Source organism: Hemicordylus capensis, chromosome 3 (genome assembly GCF_027244095.1).
Source record: "Hemicordylus capensis ecotype Gifberg chromosome 3, rHemCap1.1.pri, whole genome shotgun sequence".
NCBI classification, from domain to species: domain Eukaryota; kingdom Metazoa; phylum Chordata; class Lepidosauria; order Squamata; family Cordylidae; genus Hemicordylus; species Hemicordylus capensis.
In genome coordinates, this window is record NC_069659.1 from 192,214,546 (window position 1) to 192,233,077 (window position 18,532).

The following is an 18,532-nucleotide window of genomic DNA, read 5'->3' on the forward strand; positions in this document are numbered from 1 at the left end:
AGTTTCCACCTCCATTAGCCGCCAAAGTGGCGGATGGAGGTGGGGGGGGGCAGCGGGTGTTTGTTTCCCATCGCCCGCCGGGAGGGAGCAGAGGGCGGTGACCCAGGTCCCACGCGCCCCAGGCTATCGGCACTCTTGCTCTGGCTTTGTGCCAGCTTTAATGGCAAGGCGGGCGAGCGGGCACTTTCCATCGCCCACTCACCTTGCTGCCCACTGTGGCCAAGAAGGGGCCCGGGCGGATGACAGGCCAGTGGAGAGCAACGGCGTGTGCTCTGAGCATGTATGCTCTGTTCTGATCTGCTCTGAAGCTATTTTGCACCATTGCATTTGTGCGTGTGCGCAACGAGCAGCATTAGACTTAGCATCTTCTACAAGCTATTGGGTACGAATAATATACTGCCCAGTGCCCAGTCTTTGATCCTCTTTCCGCCAGTAGACATCCAAGCGTCCGCAGCTTAGTGAATTCTGATTCCCTCTGTAGGTGAAAATGAAAAATAGCAGTATCTACTGGGCATGCTCGCTATCTCGCGGGCATGCTCAGTAGCATTAGGTTGGAAAAAATGTCGGTTTGGGTTTGCTATACCGGCAACAGGAGGAAGACGAGCTGCCCTTCCTTTCTTCCTCCTCTCCGGCTCAGCTCATCGTCCAGCAGCAAGACTTTGAAACGCTGCAGCCTGCTCGCAACAGAAAGTGCAAAGTGTAGTGCATGAGCAAGTAAGCGCCCCCCTCTCCCTCCCCCCCCGCCTTTGCTCTTTGCCTCCCAGCTCAGCTCGCCGGCCAGCAGCCGAGGCAGGCAGACTTGGAAGCGCCCTGGAAACGACTACCCTGGCCCGTGTTGGGCCAACCAAGGGGTGAGCGAACGGCAGAGCTGAGGCGAGGCCGATCTGCCGCCGAGTCCTGTAAGGGTGGAGGTTGGTGGGCCACTCTCTTGGCCTTTTGGGGAGGAAGGTAGTACAATGTTCTCACAACCAGTGCTGGAGTGAGGCGGCTCCTGCACGGCTTAAAGCAGCGGCAACCTCTTTAAGAGAAGGGATAGATCCGTTTCCTCGGGAAAGGCCTCATTCGGATTGGTGGGGAAGAGGGAAAGACAAATGGGGCCCTGGTGGTGCAGAGACGCCTACCTGGAGGTGTCCCCCCCCGCCCCCCTCTCACCGCCGGCAGCCAGAGCACAGCAGCTGCTCGCCCAGTCTGCTTTCCCTGCGGTGCCCTCTGGTTTGCTGAACTGTGCACGGTACGGGGCCCAGCCGAGTTGGAGGGCTACCATAGGAGGGGGTCATTCTCGGGGGCAGCGCCTGTGAGAAATCTCCAGGCCACGTGTGGATCACACCTCCCACCTACTGCAGCAGCTGCCCTCCAACTTAGCTTGCTGTGTAGAGGATGCTCTGGTTTGCCAATTGCCAAGCAGAGCATGCCAAGGGGCTGGTTGAGTTGGAGGGCAACTCCTGTGACGAGCAAGAGCTCTGCTCTGTCAATGGCAGAGGGAAATCTCTGTGTTGCTGCCACTGGTGAAATGCCGTTCCCACCCTATGGTGCAGCTGAGAAGAGTGTGCTGCTGGGCCTGACCAAGTTGGATGGCAACCCCTGTGACAGGCAGGACTAACACTCTGAGTTAAGGATGGTGAGAAAGCTCCATGCCGCTGTTGCTGACAGAGCGTGCATCTCTCACCCACCGCAGCAGCCATCCTCCAACTCAGCCAGGCCCATGCCACTCTCTGGTTTGCCAAGCAGAGTGCACTGCAGAGCCTGGTTGAATTGGAGGATGGCCACTATGACAGGCCGGAGTTCTGCTCCAAGCTGGCAGGGATGAGAAATCTCCATACCGCTGGTGCTGGCAGTGCACTGCTCCCGCTGCAGCCACCTTCTGGCTCAGCCAACCCTGTAGTGCTCAGTGGATTGCCAAGTAGAGCACACCATGGGAGCCGGCAGAGTTGGAGGGCAGCGGCTGTGAGAGGAGGCTGTCATGCTCTGAGTGATGGGAAATCTCCCCATCGCTGCTACTGGCAAAGTGCAGCTTCTGCCAGCCACAGCAGCCGCCCTCCAACAAAGTGCACTCACACTGAGGCAGGGGATTCCAGCCTGGAATCTCTCCGCTGCTGGAAGGGGCACAGGGTCTGGGGTAATACCCCTGTTCACCCACCCTTAAGGATGGCACTACAGCTAGTAAAAGCATTCAGTTTCCTCCTACCTGCATTCTGGTGGTACAGCTGGACAGGAAGGAACCCTGGAGGTTCTGCAGTACCCTTGTTAAGAGCAGCAGCAGCAACACCACACAGATTTTGAGACTCCTCTCCTCCGTATCCAATCCTGCACTATGCGCCAGAGGTGGAGGGAGTTAGGATTAGGGGCCCCAGCCTGCCCAGTAAAGAAAAAGCTGTGTTGCCTGTCTGGCCAGCTCTCCTAGTACCAGAAGCAACACAGCACCAGCAGAAATAAGGTATACGTGACAAGGTATATTAAAAGGTACCCGGGCTTCTAAGTTGGGAGGCATCAGAGTGCTTGGCTGTTTTTAGATTTAAATGGGCCTGCTCAACCACCCCTCCCACACTGCTCAGAATGCTGGTCATCATTAAAAGGTAGGCAGGCACCTCTCAGCTCATATAGGAGAATCCACAGGGTTATTTTGGGTTAAGTGCATTGCCCCACTCACACACACTCTAAAGGATGGCACTGCAGAAGGGAATCCCTTCGCCAGATGCCTCTGGGAAGCCCACAGGCAAGAGGTAAGGGCATGCCCTCTCTCTTGCTGTTGCTCCCCTATGGTCTGACTCAGTATATAGCAGCTTCCTATGTTCCCCTGCAACTGGTAATCCACATTTGGATCTTTGTGTATTTTAAATAGCTGGAAAGGACAATTTCTTGATATTAAAATGGCTACACCTCTTGATTTCAAAGTTCCTGAAGCAATTAACTGCTCAGGGAAGCAAGATGAGCTCAAAAGTTTAGTTGTAGTATTTTTTGTGTGGGTTTCTTGAAGGAAGACCACATCAGGGTGTTGTTTGCGTATTATCTTATGAACTCTGGATCTTTTAATGGGTGCCCCTAGTCCATTTCCAAGTATTGGAAATATTGATACCAAATTAATGTTTTTTCTATAGAGACACCGTATAAAACAGTAGGCATACATTATTTTTATTTATTTATTACATTTTATATCCCGCTCTTCCTCCAAGGAGCCCAGAGCAGTATGCTACATACTTAAGTTTCTCCTCACAACAACCCTGTGAAGTAGGTTAGGCTACATTGTAAGATTACTTAACTGTACTGGTGATTGGTGAGACATTTTAATTTTTGAAGTTAGGTTCATTTGGCTGGCTGTGTGAACTTCTGTAATCCCATCCCCCGCTTAACTCCCCAGTCAGGATAACAAAACAGTTTGACAATACTCAAATGTACAAACATTGGCGTCTTGATACAGATCTTTAACTGCATAGGGAGGAAAACCTAGATCTTATTCCTATTCCAGGTGATGCAAAAATACCGAATGGCTAATATAAAAGAAAAAAGGAAATAATAACAATATCAACATCAACTATAGTAATGTAGTAAATATATTATTCCACCTGTGGATTCAGTCGTTCTGAATGTGGGGTTCAATCATTCTGAAGAGTCAGGAAGATGAACATTGAGATATGTTAATTAGAATGCTGTTGAGTTTGCCATTTGAATTTCTTTGGGAGGCTTGCCCTCTGCATTTCTGAAGATTGCATTTGAAGACCTAAAGCAGCAAGGAGATCTTTAAAGATAAAGCTGTGCCTTCAAGTCAGTGGCAACCACAGAGCAGTTTTCTTTGGTAGAATACAGGAGGGGTTTACCATTGCCATCTCCCACGCAGTATGAGATGATGCCTGTCAGCATCTTCCTATATCATATAACTTCCTATAACTTGCTCCTTAGGCAAGTTACTTCCCCGCTATGCCATTAGGTGGCTTAAGGAGATCTTTACCCGAGTCAATATCATTAGTTGGCAGCAGTTTTCCCTTGTGCCAGTAGAGAGAAGGGAAATCCCCATCAGTAAGCAATTTGAGCTGTTGACAGAGTCTCAGATATAGGGCGCATTGATCTTCTCCTCTTTAGTGAATCTGGAGAGATATCTGGGGAAACTAAAATTGAAACTTCTCTCTCTCTTGCTTCTTGAAGAACTTTGGTTTTTGAGTGAGCATCCACAATTTTTGCCACTGTATCAGTTGGACAGTCGTTAGGGTTAGATACCAGGGATCCCACCCTGAAGGTATTAGTAATAGTTGGATAAAGACTGTCTTCCAAGTACAGCTCTTTGCTTAGCCAATTAGAGATAAAAGAAATAATATCTAATCCCTCAAGATGTTCATCAAAACATCTGAAGCACAACAAGTCTGTCCAAATTTTCTATACGAAGAAGATAGTCCTCCTCTTCATTTTGGGGGGTAATTTTTGTATTTCCTTCTGAAGGGTTGTGCCTAGCTCCATAGCCATATCGGATACTTGAGCTATCCCAGCGGTTTTATGTTCAAGTTCAATTAGTTTTGTTTGTAATGGTTGCAATAATAATCTGGTGGGGTTTAGTTTGACTGCTCCATCTGCCCTCTGCGTGGGTGGTGGGCCGATTAGGATGGTCTGCCCCCGGAGGCTTATGAATCCACTTGGATTCTAGACGGCCCTCGGGGAGTTTCCAGTGTCCAGAGCTGGTGACCCTGTCAAGGCCCTGGTCGATCTCTGGAATGGAGAAACAGCCCAGGCTGTTGACATGGTTGCTCCTAAACGCCCTCTCTGGCTTTGTGGAGCCCGATCTGCTCCTTGGTTTTCCTCGGAGCTTAGGGCGATGAAATAACTCAGACTACGGCTGGAACGACGCTGGGGGAAGAGTCGTGATGAATCTGACCAAACATGGGCTAGAGCCCATTTTAGGGACTACTCCGTGGCCGTGGGGGTGGCGAAGAAACGTTTTTTCTCCGCCTCCATTGCATCTGCTTTGTGCAGACAAACAGAGATGTTTCATGTGGCAAAAACATTGCTCCACACATCCCCCCAGGTAATGGGGGAGGAATCATCTACAGCTCATTGTGATCAGTTTGCTTGCCACTTTGCAGATAAAGTCGCTCGCATCTGTGCTGACCTGGACTCCAGAGTTTTGGCAGTTCCGGCAGACGTGCCTCTGGTCCCATCTGGTCCCGTTGTGTTGGATTCTTTTCAGTTGGTGCAGCCTGAGGATGTGGACAAGCTCCTGGGCAGTGTGCGGGTGACATCATGTGCTCTTGACCCTTGCCCTTCATGGCTAATAAAAGCTGCCAGGGAGGGTACAGGTAGATGGTTGGAGATGACTATTAATGCTTCATTAAGGGAGGGCAGGATGCCACCGTGCCTCAAGGAGGTGGTGGTAGGACCATTATTAAAAAAAGCCCTCCCTTGATTCCTCCAACCTGGATAACTATAACTCTAACCTGCCCTTTTTGGGCAAGGTGATAGGGCGTGTGGTGGCGTCCCAGCTGAAGAGGGTCTTGGATGTTACAGATTATCTGGACCCTTTTCAATCTGGCTTCTGCCCCGGGTATGGGACTGAGACTGCCTTGGTCGCTCTAGTGGATGACCTGTGCCGGGAACTAGACGGGGAGTGCGACCCTGTTGGTTCTGCTGGACCTCTCAGAGGCATTCGATACCATCAACCATGGTATCCTTCTGGGCCACCTTTCGAATATGGGAGTCGGAGGCACTGCGTTGCAGTGGTTCCGGTCCTTTCTTGAGGGGAGGGACCAGAAGGTGGTGCTGGGGGACTACTGCTCGGCTCCATGGCCATTGGCCTGTGGGGTCCCACAGGATTCGATCTTGTCCCCCATGCTGTTTAACATCTACATGAAACCGCTGGGAGAGGTCATCCGGGGACTTGGACTGAGTTGTCAGCAATATGCGGATGACACTCAGCTCTATCTCTCCTTGTCATCTGATCCTAGGGAGGTGGTGGATGTCCTGAATCGGGGGCTGGAGGCCGTGATGGGTTGCATGTGGGCTAATAAACTGAAATTGAATCTGGACAAGACGGAGGTACTGTTGGTCAGTAGGAGAGCCAATCAGGATGAGGAGATTTTACCAGTTCTGGATGGAGTTGCACTCTCCTTGAAGGAGCAAGTACGCAGGTTGGGGTTACTACTGGACCCAACTCTGCTTTTGGAAGCTCAGGTGGAGGCGGTGGCCAGGGGTGCCTTTGCACGGCTTCGGCTAGTGCGCCAGCTGCGTCCCTTTCTCGAGAAGGCAGATCTGGCCACAATTACCCATGCCTTAGTCACGTCACAGCTGGATTACTGTAACACGCTCTACGTGGGGCTGCCCTTGAAGAATATCCGGAAACAGCAGCTAGTGCAAAACATGGCAGCTAGGGTTTTATCCGGAGCTGCCCTATGGGAGTACATCACACCCATTCTGAAAGAGTTGCACTGGCTGCCAGTTCGTTTCCAGGTCCAATTCAAGGTGCTGGTTTTGACCTTTAAAGCCCTTAACGGTTTGGGCCCAGGGTATCTGAGGGACTGCCTGCTTTTTATCCAGGCTCTTACATGATTGTTTTTATTGCTGCTTCTATGTGTTTTTACTCATGTATAGTTTTTTATGATTGTATTTTACAGATTTTAAATTTGGTTTGTTTTTATATTTTTAGCTTAATATTTTTATTGTCATTTTATTGTAAGTTTTTTAACTTTTGTAAACTGCCTTGAGATTGTTTTTAATGAAAGGCAGTATATAAATCCAACAATAAATAAATAAATAAATGATAGCTGCTTGTGTTCTAAGGCATCAGATTTCACCTGATGTAACTCTTTCAAAACTAGCTGAGTTTCATTAGTATGCACATTTATATCAATTGAGGTGCTTGGGAGTTCTTTCACTGCCATTTTGTCTTTACCTTGTTGTTGGAGATGCAAAAAGATTTCAACCATTTGTAGGCTTTCTAGCCTACCTTCCAGTAGGCTTATGAGATCACCTGGCATTCCATGTGTGTGTGAGAGACAGTGTTCTCTCTAATTTTTTTCATTTGTGTGCGGAATGAGTTTTCTTCTGGGTGACAGTATCAAGGCAGTGTGCACACACATGCATTCAGAGTGGGGCCTTCCTGATTCAACCTGAGTGGGATCTAAAATTAACGGAGCGAACATCAGAAAATGTGTGAACGCACGCACGTTCGCACGCCTTAAAAGGAATAGTGGTGTGTGTGTGTGTGAGAGAGAGAGAGAGATTGTGAGAGTGTTCGTGAGAGTGTATCTCTCCCCCCCTCCCCCCCCCAACTTCTCAAAGCCTGGACCATTATGAACCAAATTGGGTACAGTTGTAGGGATACCTCAATGGCATAATTTGTGATGATGCCATCAACCCCAATTTAAGATGGCGAACGTGTAAACTTTTGCAGCACAAGTGAGCTAACTTGTGAACTACCTAAACAATTTGAACCAAATTTGCTACAGCTGTAGGGATACATAGGGATGACTCAATGGGAAAAGTCTGTAATGATGATTCACCCTGATACAAGATGGCAGACACATGAACGTTTGAGATGCAAGTGGGAACCAATTTGGACTAAATTTGGTACAGTTGTAGGGACACATAGGGACATCTCAAATACATAGTTTGTGATGATGTCATCCACCCCAATTAAGGATGGTGGATACAGGAATGTTTGAGGCACAAGTGGGCTAAATTGTGAGTTGCCTAACTGATTCGGACCAAATTTTTCCTGTTGTAGGGACAGTAAAAGGAAAGTAGTAAGATTAGTTCTTACTAGAACAACTTGACTTTTGTTGGTGAAATCTTTGGGTATTTTATCATCAGATGCCTATTTTAATTAACAAAGAAAGCTATTCAGTGCTAAATGAGGAGATAATTAACTTCTGGGAATTGGAGCTTTGGAGCTCCAATTGGAGCTTGGTGTTCGTCATCTTGGGTGGCATTGCTTCCCCACAATCTTGGTAGTTGTGTGAATTTTTTTCTGCTCATTTAATTGCCCATATTCCTGCATACCATGTATTCAGTGATTCCATGTCACTCATCCTCCCAGTGCCAAGCAGTTTCCATTTTAGATGCTGCCAGAAGAAGCATTACGAAGAGATCTGAATCTGGATGGTCACAAATTGGCTGTAGAGCAACTCAGGGATCTGTAATGGGTCTTGTAATGGTTGCCACTTCCTGAAAGACAATCTCCTAGTATTTTACTCCCGCTGGGCATTCCCACCATATATGAAAGTAGGATCCCTTTAACCTGTACCCTCTCCAACACAAGGGACTGATGGACTTATTTATATTGTGTAATTTCTGAGGAGACAAATACTGTCTGCAGGCCACTTTAAGTGCATTTTCTCTTAATAGGGATGACATAGATCTCCATGGCAATTTAGATCACATTTTACTCCAGGGCTGTGGTCATATTTCTTGTTTCAGAGCAGTTTCTCATATTGTTTTAACTCCATCTCCTGTATCTAATGTATTTAGCCTACTTTCCTTAAGGAAAGTAAGCTTATATCACCCAGCTTTCTCTCTGTGTGTGTGTGTGTGTGTGTGTGTGTGTGTGTGTGTCCCTATTAACTTTGCAGTGCCTGAACCAATTTAAACTAAATTTGGGGGAGTTGTAGGGACACCTCAAAGGTGTAGTTTGTGATGATGCCATCCACCCCAGTTCATGATGTACATAAAATGAAGTAATATTATTATTATTATTATTATTATTATTATTATTATTAAAATGAAGTACAGATTTAAAGTGAAAACAAATTACTGCTTCTTGATTTATCGTTCATTGCTGAATAATCATGAGGTGGGATCGCACTGTCACTATTACTGAATTTACTAATTTTATTTCCTTGTGTTCTTTCAGGCCGTGTGAGTGTGTGTGACTTTATCTTAGTTGAAGATTTTACAACGTTTTTGGTGTTCAACATCAGGAAGTTTTACCTTGTGGTTTGGGTAAGCTCTTCTCCATGGTGTCTAATCATATTTCCCTTTTCAAAACACCTGGAAATTCAGTAATCCAAAAACCTGTGGTTTAAAATGAGAGTTAAGCTGCTTTACATTTTCACTTGTGCTCTCTTAAGAAAGTGCCCATCTTAAACTTCTGTGCCTTATAAGCTGTAAAGACTTTTTATTGTCAAGTATATGATGATGGCTTTAGAAATGAGGCCTCGTGCACCCACACATTACCTTGATCAGAGATGTACCAGGCAAACATTCATCAAGGGCTTGATGGAAGTGCTTAGGGAAGTTGCACCTGTCTAATGTCTGCCTAGATGCATCCCTGCCCAGCCCAATGTCCAATTGAAAGACCAAAGCAAAGTGGGTGCACATAGCCTCATTTCTAAAGCCATCATCATATACCAAAATGTACAAAGTCTTTACGGCTTATGTGGCATGGAAGTTAAGACTGGCACCTTAACTTGCAATTTCCATTCTTTTGAGAGCATGAGTGACAGTGTAAAGCAGCTGAACTCTCATTTTAAACCAGTTTTTGAATTACTGAATTATCAATTCAAATTATAGTTAAAGGAAAGAAGGCAGATTAGTTCTTACCAGAACTTCTTGTTAACAAAAGAAATGGGTAGATTTTGGAAACAAACCCAGGGGCTAAAGACTATTCTTTATTTCCAAGCATTTCAAATAATGTTAAAGACCTTGTGGCTTGTTCTTGGATTGTGGGTTTAAGCTGAAGTATGTGAACCATTGTACTGGAAGGTAAGGTAAGTTTGCTGTCAAGTTGGTGTCGACTCCTGGCGACCACAGAGCCCTGTGGTTGTCTTTGATAGAATACAGGAGGGATTTACCATTAGACTTGAGCCCGGAACATTTTGGAAGCCATTATAGAAGCCTCCGAAATGTTTTGGCCACTGGGGCCATTTTGGGTTTCAGATGCGGCGGGGGTGCTCCCTTAAGGGTGGGGGAGGGTGCACTTACCCCTCCCGCCGCATTTCCCCCGCCGGTACTCCATTGTATCAAAGCCCCTCGGGGTGGCAGCATACCTCCCTGCCACAAGTCGTTTGCCCGCTGTGCCATTAAGTGGCTGTACTGGAAGGTACTGCTGTAAATAACTGGAACCATTGTACTGGAAGGACTGCTAACCTGTATTTTATTTCCTGTCCTGCTAATGGTTTCAATTATCAGGTCAGGAAATAAAGGTTCTTATAGTGGCTTCCAATTAAATTAAAGGCTTTTCATTGTAGTCAGTTGGTTTTTGGAACATTTATTAAGGTTGTCAGTTCTCCCAGGATTTACAAATTTTGAATGGGAAGTGAATGGTAACAATGGCGAAATATATGATGTCTCTTTGCCCATTGTCTCCATATATGTTTCTCAAAAAAGGGTCACATATTGTGGTCACCTGTTTTCTTCTGCTCAATAGAAATAACTCTTCCTCCAGGTTTCTCCCCATTAAAGCATGTACATGCATGCTCATCTGGTGTTTTTCTGTGGAGTCCATCCACAAATGGATTGCCTGAGCCAGTTTGTATGCCTGGAACTATGTTGGGAATAAGCTTATGCCGGGAATTCCCAGTCCTCCCTGTGTGGTTAGTAGTCTGTACAATGATGTTTTAGTTAACCTTTGTCTTTTACATGTATGAATGAAAGCATTAATTTTCCTTTGCCAGCAGGCCAGTCATTTTGGTGAGATTTCTATTGGCAGTGTATAAAACAGAAAATTAAGCCTGGGCAAAAGTATCATTTTGATATAGACTGTCCTAACCAGCAATGATAGTGGAAGCCCGCCCCCACCAATATTAGTTTGCCCAAAGTAGATCAAAATTTAATCTGCACTGTTCTGAGACTTTTGAAGGAATCTGAATTCCCAGGTACTTTATAGAGCTTTGTGTTGCTGGTTTACCTAACAGTTTTCACTTGTGCTAGCGCTGTTTCTGACAGATTACAGATAGGGATGTGCACCTGTCCGGGGCCATGGTAGGGGCCTCCGAACTGGTCCTGATTGGGGCCGGTCCGGCGGGGGGGTGTATGGAGCTTTAAGGGCGGGGGGTTAGTACTTACCCCTCCCACCGCTTTTCCCCCTCCGGTGCTCGACTTTAAAGCAAAGTTTTTGGGGCGGCAGCGTTCCTCCCTGCCGCCCCTGCCCCCATTGTTGCCTGGCAAAAAGGGAAGTTGAGTGCACACATGAGCCCGTTGCCGCGCGCGCGCGCCTGACACCACCATGCGCGTGCCACACACGTCACACGTTGCGTGCTCATGCAACGTGTGACGTGTGCGGCATGTCACAGCGGCGATGGGCGCATGCGCGCCGCAACTTCCCTTTTCGCCATGCAACGATGGGGGCAGGGGCGGCAGGGAGGAATGCTGCCGCCCCAAAAACTTTGCTTAAAAGTCGAGCGCCGGAGGGGGGAAAACGGTGTGTGTGGGGGTAAGTACTAACCCCCTGCCCTTAAATCTCCATACCCCTCAGTGCCGGACCGCACCTCCGTGGTTCCGTGCACATCCCTAATTACAGAGAGGTTGATTGTGTGTAATTAATTTGGAGTTCTGCTACCACCATTCTTCCACCATTTGTTTTAGTTTTGGTATGTCTTGAGTGAGATTGTCTTGAGTGAGATACCTGCTATTTCCCTTAACTGCATCATTGGTGTTATTTTTGCTGCTAAAGACTTCAGTGTTAAAGCAAATAGCAATGGGGACAAAGGGCATCCCTTTTTTGTGCCTTGAAATAAATAAAATGGTTTAGAATCTAATTGTTTAGAGTGTATCAAGGGTGGATTCAGTTGTCTTATTATATGCAAGAATCTATCCCCCACTGACATTCTAGTTCGTAAACTCAGGATAAAATTCCAATTCAGGTGATCAAATGTTTTGTAGACATCCAGTGAAATGATTGAAACTGGACTTTTGGAGAGATGATATATCACATTAAGGATCCTTCTCACACTATCTGACAATTGCCTGCCCTGTATAAAGCCCACTTGATCACATTTAGAAACCACTAAGTCCAGCTGGTGTGCCAGTATTGAAGAGAAAGGTTTGCGGAGAGATACTGTGCAATAGTTATCTGGGTTACTCAAGTCCCATCCCATTTTTGGAATGACAGTAATCTGCAACACCTTCCACAAATTGCGATTTCTCCCTAATGCAGAATATTGTTAAAAAAAATGGCCAAGTTGAAAAGAATGACCAATAGGTCTGCAAAAACGTTTGTTTTTCCTCACACCTCCCCCCCCCCACCACAGCCCTTGTTATTCACAGGGGTTCCAGTCTCATGAATACAGAAACCACAAATAATGAAACCTTACCCCTTTGGGAAACTAGTGGTTAGGTTCCTACATAGACAAAAAGGCTAAAATTTGGGGGCGAGGAGCATAAATAAGAGAAATGGCAAAATCTATCTATCTATCTATCTATCTATCTACAAAGACATATAATGTCAGAGGGAAAACCATCAAACCCAGGGGATTTATAGTTTTTGAGCATAGACATTGCTATTTTGAGTCCTGTACCTGAGATATCGAAGTTCAACATCTTTATGTGATCTGAATCAAATGCTTGGATTGGTGCTGTATTCATATAATCCTCTGGCGTTTTGTCAGCAGGTGAGTGGAATGCATATGATTCCTCTTAAAAACCTGTCAGTGAAAACAAAACAGAAGCTTCCCCACTGAAAGTTTAAGAGGAAAGCAGCCTTTCCTCTAAGTCTGATAAGACTGGTGAGGGATTCCTACTATCAAAGGATTTGTTCTCTGGAATAGTTTCTGGAGAAAAATGCTCTAATAGGGCTTGTTTCACCTTGGATCCAGTTATTGGTTCAATGCGATGCAGAGCCCCAATACAATACTTTTTCCTGACCCACCAATTTTAGGTAATAAAGATATTCAACAAGAATTCAATATTCAACAAGAGGAAACAAAGCCAAAATTTAGCCAGTGGATTTTGGATCAGTGATTCTTTTTTGGCCATTTTTGGGCTGTGTTCTGTGTTGAGAGGGACATATTCCTTTTTACTATGTGCTTCTGCAGTGTTTTTCAAGGCAGGGTTGCAAAATGCATTGCAGATTGCAATGTAAAACTTGTGTGTGTGCTCTGTGATCCTATGGTGGAAAGGCTAAAAATGTGTTAAGAATTGCCTGCTTACCTATTTCTTTTGTGGGTTGGGTAGTAGGTAGCACCCATCATGCTCTACTACCCAACCCAATTTGGTGTCCCTAGGGGCTACCCATGGGGAACAATGGAATTTCCCCATTGATCCCTATGGCCAAAACACTTGTAACGTTTCAGTCTTGTTCAGTTGAAACAACCAGTTTGACCGATTGTTTTGAATGAATGTTTTGGCCATTTGTGTTTCGTTTTGAGCTTGAAACAGAATGCAAAATCCGTTTCTGCACATCCCTAAAACTGCACAAATGTGTGAGTAGGCCCTTTGATAATAAAAGGCATACTGGCATGTATGCCTATACTGGCACGTATGCATACTGTTCATTGTGCAATTTTCATATTTAGTTTCTTTCTAAACCTAGTGTTTTTGCAGGAGTACTAGGCTCTCCTGCTATGGTGCTAGGGATGTGCATGAAACACATATAGTGTTCCATTTCTATCTCCGAACGGAACGCTAAATCCCCAGAACGTTCTGTCAAAACAACCAGTTGAGCCAGTTATTCTGACTGAATGACCCTGTTCCACATCGGAACATTCTGAACGTCGTTTTGGAATCCAAAATCTTCTGGCTTCTGTACACGAGCGGCAGCCATTTGCATGGTGGTGCTGACCATGCAAATGTCTGCTACACATGCGTAGAGGCCAGAAGAATGCCATTTTGGATTCCAAAATGGTGCTTTGATGTTCTGACTAAATGTGCTGTTCCAAGTTCAGAAGAGGCCCTTCATTTGAAGGGTGTTCTGTTCTGAGCTTAGAACACTCAAAGCTGCCCGTTTCAAGTCGGGACGTTCTGACCTCGAAATGTTCTGAACATCCCTACGCTGCACACTATGTGAACCAATGTGTCTGCTTGTTTGTAATTGATCCCTATCCTGCATCCAAATGGCAGCCCTGCACTTCTTCAAGACCACAGAAAATGCCAGCATGAAATAAGAGACTGAGACTTTTAGCCTGTCTCATAGCAAGTCATACTACTCAAATAAGAAGTCCGTCAGGAAAAATTCTGGGAAAACGGAATTTCATTTTAAAAAACTTATTCTTTTTTAAAAGTTAACTTTTTTAACTAGTCAAAGATAAAGTTAACAGGTAAAAAACTGAACTAGTTAAAGTTAAAAGCTAGCAATTTCTTTAACATTTAAACTTTTAAATTAGTAATTTACTAGTTATTTCCTATGACTGTCTGTTAAACACATGTGGCCATGGGAATATCTCTCTTGATATCTACCAATGAAAACACTATTAAGAACCAATATTTTATTTATAACTGCAGTAATATATTTTATCTTCAATTTCAGAATTGGGAAAAATTACTACTATAAATATTTGTATACATATCAACAAAAGTTTTCAATAAATAAAATATGTATTTAAATTAATAATAAATAAGATGGTTCCCTGTCCCCAAAGGGCTCACAATCTAAAAATAAACTTAAGGAGCTGGGGTTGGATGGGAACTGTACCTTGCTAAATAGAAGAGTGCCACCACTTTAAAAGGTGCCATTTTGCTCAGTTAGCAGGGGTTAAACATAGCCTTTTATGAATGCAAAACAAATGTCTAAAAGTCTAAAAACTTTTAGACATTTAATAATAACATAATAATAACATGGACTCTAGATCTTTAGAGTCCATGTTATTATTAACTCTTCACCCATTACAAACTGTATAAGATTTTGAGGGACCCTAAAGTGTGGAGCCCCAGGCAGTTGCCCTGGTTGTGCCCCCTCAAGGCTGCTACTGAGTGAGGAATAATTCCCTCTGTTCTTTATTAATGCATCTGTTCTGAAGTTGGGTTGTACTTTCCTTGTGGGAGAAGAGAAATGTAAAATAGGCATTAAGCAGTTCAGTCACACATTACTATTTTTTCATCTTCTCCAAGCAACAGATCCACAGCTTCCTTGTTTCCTCTTATTTTGGACATATTCATAAAACCCTTTCTTGTTGTTTTTGGTATCCATTGCAAGTCTCTGCTCATTCTGAGTCTTAGCTTTCCTGACACCATCTCTACAGGTTCGGGCTACTCTTTTGTATCCTCCTATTTCCTATATGTGCGCTTCTCAGCTGTTCAGAGAGCTCTCTTGGATCTACACTGGTTTCTTGAGAAGTCTCCCATTTTTCTTCCTAATGGGAATGGTTTATGCTTGTACCTTCAGAATCTTGCACTCTTCTTCAACTCTTTTTCTTTAGGATTTCTGTCCACAATTCTACCTACTTTGTTTCTGAGCTCATTAAAATCAGGTTTCCTGGAATTTATGGTGCACTTTTAAAAAGTTTTCTCTTCCCTTGATATCATTAATTCTAACATGACGCATTCACTTTTCCCAAGGGTTTTCCCCACTTTCACTTTGTCAACCAGTTATTCCCTGTTGGGTCTGGGTAGTCAACCTCCTCATTCATCCCTCCTCCTGCTTTCTGAAAGATGAAGTCAGCAAGGAGCTTAATGGATCCCCTATTCTTATCAGAATTAGACTTCCAGAATAGTTGGAAGTCTATTACATGTTCCTGCCTCTTTGAAGATTTGGTAATCTGACTAAGGAAAGGGCTTTCTTTTTATTTCTTTTTCTTTTTTCTTTTGTAGCCAGTAAGGTGGTGCTGAGCTGGTTTGTGATTGGACCGGGCCACCATGAACTGATTCGGCACATCCTGGTTCGAGTAGTTCGACTGGTCTGAGTTGGTTCATTGTTTTGACGAGTCAAGCAGGTTGGTTCAACCAAACCAGTCCACAGAGCGTGGACTGGTTTGAATTCGGTTTGAATTTGGTTTGAATTCGGACCGAACTTCTGCTGCCAGTCCATGCACACCCCTACTAGCCAGAGATCATCACACCAAATTAAAAAACAACCAGCCAAGCTGAAACACATACAGCTTGGTACAAAACTCAAACTGACTAAAAAGACCCCCCTTTCAGTCAACTACCATAGTCTTCAACAGGGTGTATAAAAATCAATGATTTTTTTAAAAAAAATTTTTAAAAATTGGATTTTTAAAATTTAGATTGGATTTTTTATTTAAATCAGATTTTTAAAATAAAAAATAAATTTTTATTTTAAAAATAAAAATAAAATAAAATCTATCTAAAGATAATTTTCTATTTAAGATACAATATAGTCCAAAAGTTATCCATCATGAAATATGGATTAGTTTTTAATTATGTAGCATGTATATGGTTGCATATATGCAATGTTTAAATTTTTTGGTAAATGAATTCCATTAATCCATTCACAATGTCATGCTCTTCCAGAGATTTCTGTAAGATATTTTGGGCAATTTTTCTATCTAGAACATATTATCACAGATGCTTGGTTTTGCAGTTCTCAAAAGTGTGATTTTGTGTCTCCAGAGATAACATTTTTCTTCTTCACAGCAAAAATGTTATAAAATAAACATACCGAGTTGAGAAAAAGACCTCTTAATCCCATTGTTCCTTTGCAAGTCTATTTAAATTGCAAGTCTATTTGCAAGTCTATTTAAATTGTTATTAAGGAATGACTATTTTTCTCCTTTCAGTAAAGTACGGCAGAAAAGTTGTCCAAATATGAATGATTAACCTATTAAACTGGAGATAGTTCACCTCACAATAATTTCATAATTATCTGTGTATTTCTAATAGTATAACCAAATCAGTAAATTTTGATATAACTGTAACTAATCTGAAAAGTTATTATTCCAAAAATGAAACCTTCATCTGGTTGTAAATATTAAGATTATACCAGCAAGAATAAGTCTTTATGTAAAAAACCATGATTTAAATCTAGTCTTACTGACTAGTGATTTAAATTGTGATTTAAATTGATTAGATTTAAATCAAATCCACCCTGGTCTTCAAATAATTGAAGACCTAATAATTGAATAATTGAAGACCTAATTGCTTTAGGGCTGCTTTAGGACTGCTGAAGCATATGAAACTACACATTGGGACATCCCAGCACATTGACCTGATAACAGAAAAGGCACTCTTCTTCCTCTGAATCAAATTAGTGAAAGGACGTAACTTTTTTGAAATATTTTTCTCATACCCTATTTCATTTCATTTCATTTTTTTTTGTGCAGACCTTGAGTGCCTGGCCTGGCTACTCAAGATGCCTGCTTCATTTTTTGTATGAAGTACAGAAGCTACAGAAGGTCTTGACATTTCTTTATTTAGACTTGTAAAGGAGTGTTGGATTTTGAATTGTTTATCCTGTAAACTAATAATGGGAAAGGACAGGCAAATCAGCTCCCCAGAAGGAGGAAGTGAGTATATTATCCTAAGGCTAAATGAAAAGGGATTGAGGATATTTTTGCTCTCTAAAGAAAATTCCCATAATTTAGTGTACTCAGTCCCTGATGAAAATAGGTTTGATGTGCTGACCACAGTTTCTTCAAGTACATCTTGATGGAAAATTTTACAGAGATACATCACCAAATAAATAAATTAGAGGATGATTTTAAAGATTCCTGAGAGCTGATAAAGCTATATGGAATTAAGGTCATTCTTCATCAATTGTTGCTGGTTTCTGAAACTGACAATTATTGCTGCTTCTATGGATCAATTATATATGGCCTCTTGAAGCAGATTACTGATGATAGGAAAAGGGCAAGGATAAAGGACATGGACTCTCAAATAGGATGAAAGTGTGACTTTTAAATCAAACTTTGTACTACAATCAAATGTAATCCAATAAGGTATTTCCACTAAGGGGTCCCCACACACACCTTTTAGTCCATAGTAAGACAATATTTAGCATCCCTACTAGATGTGTGGCCTGAAGAAATTTATCTTACTAAGATTGAAAGGATCCAAGGCACCATGGCTCCTAAGATGTTCTTACTTTATTTTTTATCTGCATCAGTTCCAGTAAACATGATGAATCTGAAAGGTTTTTTAATGAACTAAAGGGGTAATCCCAATAAGGTATTTAAAAAATTGATATCAATCAAAACTACTAGCCAATCATGGACAGGATTTAAAAAGAGAAGATTTTGATATACTGGATGCAGGTCAGGATTTAATACAGAAGGAGGATCCCTTAAGAATTGCAGTGGATCCACTAGCCATGATTCTGGCTAAAATCATATGGAGAGGAAAGTTGTGAATTTTATTTCAGCAGAATCTAGTGTGAATCTGGAAGATAATATGCAAAAAGCAATGACTCGGCAATGACCACTGTATTCAGGCAATTGTTGAGACATGATCTTTTCCAGATGAGATAGTTTGTTAAGCTCCTTTAAAATGCTTCCTGTATATTTCAAGATGATATCATAAATAGACTGAAGAAGACACTAGCTTAGGGATAAAATTCAGAGCAAGGTGCCTTTACCATTAGGAGATTGATTCATACAGATACCCTTAAGGAGAATTGGGGAAAACGAAGAGTGTTGCAACCTCATTAATTAGGGTTTTCTGAGGAAAGGGAAAGAAAAAATAAGTGGCATGTCTGCTGGCTCTGAGGTGTATCCTAGCTCTTTGGGTC

At 43.1% G+C, this 18,532-nt stretch overlaps 1 protein-coding gene across 10 annotated transcripts in view; it reads left to right on the forward strand.

The window, feature by feature from the left end:
• The first annotated feature begins 528 nt into the window (after nt 1–528).
• The window catches only part of MAPK8 (mitogen-activated protein kinase 8), a 73,434-nt gene continuing 55,430 nt past the window's right edge, over nt 529–18,532 (forward strand). For 3 of the 10 annotated variants that reach the window (XM_053305956.1, XM_053305955.1, XM_053305954.1), the window contains exons 1-3: nt 529–714; nt 8,828–8,916; nt 10,361–10,508. In XM_053305956.1, coding sequence (XP_053161931.1) covers nt 10,479–10,508 — 30 coding nt within the window. In that variant the 5' untranslated portion in view covers nt 529–714; nt 8,828–8,916; nt 10,361–10,478. The other 7 variants (XM_053305947.1, XM_053305946.1, XM_053305951.1 and 4 more) reach the window with 6 other exon arrangements.